The sequence below is a fragment of the Lactuca saligna genome, chromosome 1, assembly GCF_052625555.1.
Source record: "Lactuca saligna cultivar CGN05327 chromosome 1, ASM5262555v1, whole genome shotgun sequence".
In the NCBI taxonomy this organism is placed as follows: Eukaryota; Viridiplantae; Streptophyta; class Magnoliopsida; order Asterales; family Asteraceae; genus Lactuca; species Lactuca saligna.
The window spans coordinates 175858624-175868865 of NC_136417.1; the positions used below are offsets into that span (position 1 = coordinate 175858624).

General features: G+C 31.5%; 1 protein-coding gene across 1 annotated transcript; it reads right to left on the reverse strand.

The window, feature by feature from the left end:
- Positions 1 to 3179: 3179 nt before the first annotated feature.
- LOC145046348 (proline-rich spliceosome-associated (PSP) family protein) lies at positions 3180 to 10029 on the reverse strand. Its single transcript, XM_078994632.1, has 18 exons — positions 9694 to 10029; positions 8816 to 8935; positions 8584 to 8712; positions 8433 to 8495; positions 7623 to 7730; positions 7118 to 7195; positions 6509 to 6601; positions 6325 to 6411; positions 6150 to 6251; positions 5958 to 6077; positions 5800 to 5859; positions 4978 to 5114; positions 4805 to 4886; positions 4563 to 4621; positions 4390 to 4435; positions 4211 to 4302; positions 3999 to 4068; positions 3180 to 3442 (listed from the first exon to the last, which is right to left on the reverse strand). The coding sequence occupies exons 1-18, from the start codon at positions 9940 to 9942 to the stop codon at positions 3371 to 3373; spliced, it is 1767 nt and encodes a 588-aa protein (XP_078850758.1). The 5' UTR covers positions 9943 to 10029; the 3' UTR covers positions 3180 to 3370.
- Between the last annotated feature and the right edge of the window lie 213 nt (positions 10030 to 10242).

Below are 10242 nucleotides of genomic sequence, written 5' to 3' on the forward strand. Positions count from 1 at the left end.
CCATCCAAACCACTCACTACAGGTGAGTTCATACCCCTTAATGTACCTTTTAAATTATTTTAAATGATTTTATGGGGGGAATACAAGTTGAAACATTATGGCTATTATATCAATCATATGTGATTAATAACTATCAAACTAATAGATTTATTATACTTTCAGCTGTTTTATCAAACAAACTACTTTAAACTGTTTACCAAAGTTGTTTCTATATGTAAAACTACTTTTAAATCGTTTTATAAAGTGACATCAACTCATCAATATTTGTTTTTAAATTCATCAAAAGGTTTTAAAAAAACAACTTCTTTTTTTTAAACTTGTTTATATATTGTCAATATCATGTCTAATACGTATATAGTTATATAAGTAAGGTTTGAAGGACTTAAGACTGATAACTCACTTTATTTCTTGTTCCTTGTTTGGTTGTGGACTTAGAGTACCCGGTTGTTTGTCCGAGTGTCGTTTGATCCTTAGTTATATATTATGTATATATGTATAAGACATAAAAGCTTTTATCTCAGTTCAGTACATTCGATCATACAAACAATTCTTCTAGTAAACTATATTATGCGTAGTTTAGGATGAGACTATTCATTACTTCTAGTTCAACGAAGCATACAAAGAGTCAGTTCATTCATGAGTCAATACATACTATTATGAGAAACGATACAAATATACTATGATGAGAAACTAAGAGAACATACTATTATGAGAAACTATATAACTATACTATGATGAGAAACTAAGAGAACTTACTATTACGAGAAACATTACATATACATTTGCAAATAAACAGAAGGAACATATACCAGTATAATCTTTAGAATATGAGATTCACCCCCACATGACACGGATTCCACCGTTGTCATGTTAGTAACCAGAGTCTCTTGGAGGGAGAGTGGGCATTGTGTGTATAGATCTATACGGGACAGACTATCTCGCACCCCGACTGTTAGCTACGGTCACCGGCCGACCAAGCCAAGGGGTGACAAATGTCACTTTTATTTCGGCGTCTTTCACCGTCGTGTTTTACAGCCGTCAATCAGTATGGTTACAAATCTCACCTTATCTGATAATTCATTGACTTTAAGATAAGTGGTTTAAGGTAGTTTTTACATGCAAACTATAATACTAAATCATTTTCCCATTGCATTTACTTTGTGATCTTTTCACATAAACGATAATGTATAAACTATATTTTGTTAATAATAGTCACACTTGGGAAAATTACACACTTTTACGACAAACAAACATGCAGAACTTTGATGCCTTGGTAGAAGGCTACTTTTAGTAGAAAATATATGATTTTCTAGGAGATACAATTACTTATACAAACATTTACATTGTACATTTACAAACATTTACAAACTTATACATCAAACACTTACAAACATTTTCATCCAAACAACGACACTAAAATGCTTATGAACTCACCAGCTTTTATGCTGATAAACTCTTTCAAAATAACTTGTATTCTCAGATCATCATATATAGGTGCAGTCGACCAGATTTTTGAGAAGACGGAACGTGTTCAAGACACGTCTTTTATTTTGATTCATATTATGGTGTCTTATAAAACTTCACAGAACACCCTTGTATACAATTATATTATTAATGCAATGGATGATGTTGTTGCTTGTTTACTACTATGCTTTGTTGTGATACTGTACATGACGTCCTCCACCCGAGAACGTTTTCGATGTTCCGGTTTTGGGGTGTGACAGATTGGTATCAAAGCATTGTTTGAATTGTGTATATCAACCCATAAAAGATATACAAACTATAAACACAACGGGATTAAAATACTCTGACCAAGAGTTTATACTTTTAAATAGTAAAATATTTAACTAAGTATACATACTTGCATTCATACTAAAATCAGTGTCACTATGACAGAACAAAAGTATTACGATTGTTGAACAACACAATTAGGCTTAGAGACATATAGTCAAATATGGGAGGATATACTCTGATCAGCTATATTTTTCAAGGATTGACTAGCATGTGCCTAAGAATGATTGTGGTGTTGCAACAAGTCTAAAAACTTACCAACTTTGGACAAATGTGAGTATGGATTTTCTTTTGGGCTTGCCAATAACACAAATAGGCTTTGATTCGATATTTGTAGTGGTCGATCATTTCTCGAAAATGTCTCACTTTATTCCTTGTAAGCAGACAACAAATGTAGTTACAGTGGCTTAGTTATTCTTCAAGGAATTTTGTTGTCTTCAGAGCTACTTCCATTGTGTCTAACAGATATACATATGCATTTCCTAAGCCATATTTGGCGATTGGTGTGGAAATTGTTGCACGCTAATCTCGATATGAGCACGACATATCATCCACATCAGACTCAAGGTTACTAACAAAGCTTTGGATAATATATTAAGCAGTCTCATTAGAGATAACATCAACACATGGGAAATGAAACTAGCAGTTGAGTTTGTTCACAATCATGCTACTAACCAAAGTTTAGCAATGTGTTTGTTTCAGGTGCTATACATGCTCATCCCTCGTGGGCCATTAGAGCTTTCCACTTTGCTAGATCAGACCCGTATACATGGAACTACCATCGATTTCGTCTTTACATTTCAAAATATTCATTCGAGCATTGACTCATCTTCAACAATCGTCCCTATCTTATGAAGTGCAGTTCATAAACACCGGAAAGAGACTACTCCAAATTCAAAGGCGGAGCTTCTCTTACCCAAGGAAACATGATGCAATGTATTTTCTTGTCAAAAACGTTTCCAGTTTTTTCTTATCTAATTGGTTATTAGTTTTATTGTTACTCCAAGTTTATCTTTAGGTGTTTTGAACTCGTCCTTTTTTTTCTATCCTTACCTATGAGAAGTTAGAACCTATATATTCAATCCTTCAATTGTAAAGGTCGATAGTTAGTTTCATTATTAATAAAAAGTCTTTTCAAAGCAACTCTTAAACTCTTGGCTCTCAATCTTCTCTTGACAATCAAACCTTTGTGGAGAGTTTTCTTGCTCTGCATTCTTCGGATCATTCTTTTGTATTAATGTTATTCTTCTTATTCTTTAAGGCTTTTACATATGTTTTGTTAAAACCTTAAAACTAACTAAAACCCTTTTTCCTCGTTTGTTTGTTGATTCATCATTCAAGTTAAATTCAATCCAGTCAAACTAAATGCAACAAAAACACAGCCTGCCTCGTTAAAAACAAGGATTCAGAATAAAAAAATAAAAACAAGGATGAGATCCAACCTCGTTAAAAGTAATCATTATCAAACAACAATTAACCTACGAGTGTACAACATTCATCATATCTTCTCACCCACGAAATCTCATACATTATGCCCCAAGTAAAAAGACAGAAAGACCCCTGTAGGGAGAAAGTAGAACTAGAATTTGAAATCTTTTTTCTTCGATTTGCTGTCCTTTTCTTGCATCTTTCGCTTCCTCTTCTTTTCATTCTACAATTTATATATAGAACAAAAAAGATGAAAAAAAAAAATATATATATATATATATATATATATATATATATATATATATATATATATATATATATATATATATATATCATCGTAGGCATGAATATCTTAAAGAGTTAAATTGCCTTTACATGATTTCTTTTTTATTTTTTTGTTATTTATAATTTCAATAATATACATGAAAGCATAAAAAAGAAGTAAAAACTACATAAGTTGTCCATGTGGTTATCTAACATTTACAAATTTGGTCCCCAAGTATTATAACCCTTCAAAACCCTGGCCAACCGAAAATGACAATATTACCCTTACCTGATTTTTTTTTTAAATTGCTCTTGATAATTTCGCTAAAATGACTAATATGGTTAGACACAAAAAGAGTAAAAACTACATAGATTGCCCATTTAGTTATCCAAAAACTACGGATTTGGTACTCAATCCTTGAAATGACTATTTTACCCATACATGATTTTATTTTATTGTTAAATAATAAAATTAAAATGAGTGTATATATATATATATATATATGGTTACGCACCTCTGCAACCATGTCACTGAAGTCCTCCTTTTGACTACGAAGCTTCTCTTCCTCTCGAGCTTCCTCATATCTGTCAACCACAAGAAAAGTATTTTTACATAATGATTTTCGATTTATCTATCGTTTTGTAAAAATGACGTAAATACCCTCCTCAATTGATTTTTTTTTTTTTTTAAAAAAAGATGAGGGGATGAATGTTCAACAACACTTACTTGGCAGGCAAAACATTATCCATGAGCTCCAACTCTTCGGGCTGTAAAGACACATCAACCCTATCTGTTTTCTGACCTCTAAGCAAATCAACCTGTTTTAAAAAAGAATGATTTTTAATTAGTAAAAAAAAATCATGAGCACCACAAAAATATAAAAGTAGAAATTAAAGTACACATACCCTTTTACCAGATGGCTTATCTTGAGGTGCACCTCCTATAACATACCTGCAAACCAAAATCAAAAAGATCTTATTCCAAAAATTACCTTTGAACATATAAATGCATTATATTGATTAATGAAGTAAAAAAAAAAGGGGGGGGGGGGGGGGGGGGAAAGAAGTAGATTGCATACGTATGTGTAGTTCCAAGCAAAGTTCCTGGGGCTATCTTCTCTTCTTTTTCCTCCAGCACCTTTACCAAATCAAACAACATAAATCATAAAAGTAAAACCACTGGATATATATATATATATATATATATATATATATATATATATATATATATATATATATATTATTTAAACATATATAAAAACATTTGTATTAAAAATATATGTGTAAAAACATTTGTAAGCATGAAAAGAAAAAGCTATACCTGATACAGAGGTTTCTCGGGTTCTTTCCTTTGCTGTTTTCGGAGGTCAATAACATCTGGAGTTTCAACACCAGTTGGGGTGCTGAGGAGAAATATCGGTTTTTTAAATACATTTTATTATTATTATAATAATAATAATAATGATAATAATAATAAGGAATAGAAAATAAGACCTTGATAGGCTATCAACTGACTGAATGCCATCTTCCAAATCCTCTTCCTCATATTGCTCTTCCACTTCCTCTTCTTCCTCTTCCTCCTCTTCTTCCTCTAAATCACCCCAATGTTTTGTCTTATCCACTGGCTCTTCCTGTAATAATTTTATATTAACTTCATTTATTACAAAATATAAAACATATAGAATAGATTACACCTTTTTTCCTATATTCAACTTATTATTATTGATATTAATTTTATAAGAAATGTTTTTGTGAAATAGATTTAATCATACACAGAAAACAAAAATGTTAACCGAATATTATTTTCAAGTTTTTCTTTTCATTTTAGGGTTTTATGCAGAAAAGTCCCATTATTTTGGGAATTTTTTTGATAAAATCCTAAATGTGTTTTTTTAACAGAAAAGTCCCGATTATTTAATTTTACGCGATAATCTGTCATTTCCTGTAAAAATAAAAATAAGGACTTTTTCGTGCAAAATATTAAAAAATCGGGACTTTTATGTTCAAAAAGAACAGATTTAGGATTTTATCAAAAAAATTCCCAAAATAATGGGACGTTTCTGCATACATTTTAATTAAGATTCTAGAAAGAAAAAAAATTTATTATTTTCAGATTTTTCATTATAAACATAGGTAAATAATTGCTTCCTTTGTAGATACTTGTCTTATGTTTATGATTTAATATAAAAATATACAGGTTAGTTGGGAGTGAGAGTGAGAGTGGGACCCATTCATAGTTTATGAGTAGTGTAGATAGGTTTATAAATTGCTGATGTGGCATGAGGAGCATAATAATAATGATGTGAGTAGGAGTACCTCATAGTTGGGCAATTCTTCTTGTTGTCCAAAAACATCACCATAAACAGGGCGCCCAAACTTAAATCAAAAAAAAAAAAAAAAAAAAGTTTTATATAAAAAAAGAAGCTAAAAAATGAAAAAATAAATAAATAAATAAATAAAATAAAATAACCTACCTCATCAACAGGTGGCTTACCCCAGCCTCCAGGATGATAACCAAAGCTGGCTCCAGGTGGAATAGGAGCATTCAAACCAGGAATTTTTAAATGTGGATAAGAAGGTGGAGGGCCATATCTCTGCATATTACAAATTAAATGATTCATCAAATAATAATTAAAAAAAAAAAAGTTTATTTATAATTTATTTACCTGCATGTTAATAAGCCATGGAGGAGGAGCACCTTCTGGCATGCCTAAGGCTTCTTTAAGTTCATGTGATAAGGTTCCTGGTTTCATCTCTCTAAGTTTTACCTGTATAATTAATTACACATGTGAGAAAATCATTTGGATAAAAACATTATTTTATATTTATTAATTATATTACCTCAAACTCTTTTCCTTCATGATAAAGGTCGCCATGTGATGTCAGCTTTGGTTTAGTTTGGTATTTGAAGAAAGCATCGTGAAGTACCTGTAACATAAATGATCATATACTGGTTAAAATAAAGGAATCATTGAGGAAATTATAATTTTTAGTATATATAATAAAAATAAAAATATAAAAAAACCTGATAATCAATGTCCATTTTTCCCATTTTGGGTTGCATTCGCTCACGTTGCTTCTGTTTAAGCTTCTTATTGTCTTCCTTTTCAATGTACGCCTGTCAAAAGATTCAAGAAAGCAGTTGAGAAAAATTAAAAAATAAATGAATAAAAAACACAAAGTATAGTTTTGGCTCTAATCTAGAGATTTATTAGAATAAATGAGCTTTTATAAAATTAAAAATTAAACAAAACGAAGAATAAGATCATTAAAATTCAAATAAGGTTTATGATAAAGAACACATGTTCTAGTTATGTTTAAAAAATAATATTAAAATCTAATAAAACCAAGATGGAATTGTTCTTTTTGCAAGTATATATGTAACTGAGTTTTGTTTTTATATATTGTATTTCCGTAATTTACTAAAAAGAAAGAACGGAACTGAATTCCTTCCGCCATTCCCACAAAGGGTAAAATCAATCAAACAAAAAATTCAAAGGATTCTGTCAACACGCAATGGAGTGGAATCCCAAATTCCAATTCCATTGAATTCCATCAAAATCCACAAACCAGTGGAAGAAAAGATGTTACTAGAGTAAAAAAAAAAAATTAAAAATTAATAAATAAATCTTACTTGTCTAATTTTCTCAATCCCAGTGGCTGCAATGAAGTCAGGAAGTTGAAAAGGCTGTTTCTCAATACCTCTTTTCCCCTGCCACACGATTCAAAACATGATGAGATCCACTAAAAATATCATTAAACCATAAATTACAACATTTATAATCATATTCATCACTAATTATTTATTCATCACTATATATATATATATATATATATATATATATATATATATATATATATATAGTAAGTGCTTAAAAGAGAAACCATGAAATGGTTCCCTTTGTAAAACACATACATGTCCAGCCTCCATCATTCTCACATCCGTTTTTACCCTGCAACAACCACATATATACAATATAAGACAAAACCTCATCACCCATCTCTCTTAACCCTCATTTTTAAAGTATTTTCTCTTATAAGAACCTACTTTTAATTTTTAAACTTTAAATACATCTATCAATGCAACTTATGCTGACAATAGTAATAATTTCTTGGAGGGTATTATGGTAATTACACACCTGTAAGAACTTCCTCTTCTGACACCAATGTCTTGGAACAGGAACTGTGTTGCGATATGACTTGAGGAAAACCAGTAATTTAGGGTCAGCTGATGTGGCATCCCACACCTGAAACTCGTAACAAGGTATCATATGATGATGTCAGCACAGAGCAGAAGATGATATGAGTGGATAAATGTAAAAGAGTGTGTTTGGGATTTCATTTTGATCCTCAAAATGATTTATTGACTTATGTGGTAGGAAAAGGAGTTTTTAAAAAAGTGTTCGGATTAGTTTTTGTGGTAGGAAAAAGTCAATGAGACAATAAGTTGTTTTTTTTTAAAAAGTGTTTGTCTTGGCTTAAGGGTATTTTAAGGTAATATTGACTTTTACAACTTAAAAAGTCATAAGGAGTTTAGAAAAATTACAAATTCTAGCTTCTTAAAATCTCCTTTTTGAAGGGTTAATGAGAAGTTGTTTTAAAAGTCCTTTTCTTTTTGCCAAACACTTTCTTTGAGTTATTGACTTCTCAAAAAGCCAATAAGTTGTTTTGAGATGAAATCCCAAACACCCTTTAAATATTCAAGTCATACAGCATCCTACTTTCATTTCTTTCTATTAGGGCATTACACCTTGAAAATTATCCCATTACAGCAGTGAAAATTGCTTTTTATTTCGATAAGATTGCTATAATTGGGTAGAATTTGTAATCTAGAATGTTTTAATATGAAGAAATGAAAGTAGGAGGCTATAATAAGAAAATCAATGAAAGTAGGATGATGTTTCTTGCATTTAATCATACTAATGCATTAGAGAAAACTCGATCCCCACCTCAACTACATCTGGTCTTGTGCTTATCTGCTTCAGTTCAGCAATCTTCATCCTTCTTTGAAGCTGGTTAAGAATGTAATAAATTACCACCAAGTTAACAAATAACAACAAAAATCCAGCCAAAAACAATAAAGAAAGCACAATGTTCAACCTTTTTCTTTTTATTAGAGACGCCACTTTTGTCCTTCTGTTGGACATCTTGTTCTTCTTCCTCTGAATCTGAACTAGCTTTCTTGTTTGATGCTGCATTTGCAGCAGTCTCTTCATTCTTATCGTTTTCCTGAATGAGTTATATAAAGAAACAAGGAATGACATCAGAATAACATGAGCAATTAAGGCATTAAGGATTTGAAATGTAAGTGAAAGATAGAGATTGCTTCTACCTCAGAGGCAGCAGTTTCTTTGAAAGTGAATTTCTCAAAGATCTTCCTGAATTCATCATCGAAATAGCCATCTAGTTCTGCTTTTTCTGGGACATACTCAATCTCAACTTGCTCCAAAACCTTGTATGAAAGCAGACAATTCTTGTAATTATTGACAAGTTTCTTTGAACAAAAACATTATTATTGTTATTATTAGATTGACTAATCATTATCTTTGAAACAATTATGAAGACTTATATAACTTTTTTGTCCCATTACTTGTCAATCCATCCAAACAAACACAAACTAACACATTGATTAGAAGTGAACAAGCCCAGAAAGATGTACTAGATTTTATAAGATTATGTCCATTGTCAAAAAATTTACAATTCTACATCAAGAGTCAACTCTCCAACAAGAACTAAATGATAGATCCGACTCTTATTGGAGAACTGCAAGTTGTTTGACAATGGGCATAATATTATGAAATCTAGTAGCACTTTTGCCCGTGCATAGATAGCAGCATATGTAATTGGTTATGTACATTATAGTACTATGTTACAAAATGAATAGAACCCAAACCAAATCCAAACCAAGTATAGCATTTGAGGTTGATTCTCGACTAATTTGTAGAATAAAACTTGGAAAAAAGTAATAGCCAGATTCAAGATTACAACTTCTCAGTCACAGACATTTAGTGCACATTAGTAATATGTACAGTCATCTAAAAAGTGAAACCAATCAAGCTATTGAGTTAACTGAAAGGATGCAATAGTTAATCTATCGCAACGATGAACTCAAAACCCTAATTCGTGGCACGTTCAAACATCCAAGCATAAGAAAACAAAACAAATTTACAATTTACGAAACCCTAAGACGAAAATGTAATGAGGTAATACCTTCTGAGGATCGGAGTTCTCTTTTGCGTTATCATCGCCGGTAAGGGCACCATCGTCCTTAGCGGAAGCATCGTTGTTGGTTTCTTCACCTCCAACGGACTTGTTTTTTTTCTGTTTACGCCGCCTCCGACGGCGGTCAGTTTCTCGTGATTTCTTCGACGCCTGATTCGTATTCGTATTGTTGTTAACGTCGCCCTTAGGGTAAGAGGACAGGGTCGCCACAGCGCCGTTGGCCACTTCAGCTGTCATCGGGGAATCAATGAGGGTGACGATGTCGCCGGTGTGGTTACTGAAGGATGACGGGGAGATATGACGGATCGTATATAATTTATATCCGCTTCGAGTTTGGGTTTTTGGTCGGTTTATAATCTGCTACGGGTGCAAACCCCTTAATTTTAGAAAATTTTGATTTTTAACTTCTTGTTTTTTACTCTAAAGATAAAATTTAGTTAGATAAACCATATAAAAGTCCTTACTTTTTATTTGTGATTTTGACATCATATCTTTAATTTTTCATTTAAATCACCGTCTTTTCAATTTGTTATTACT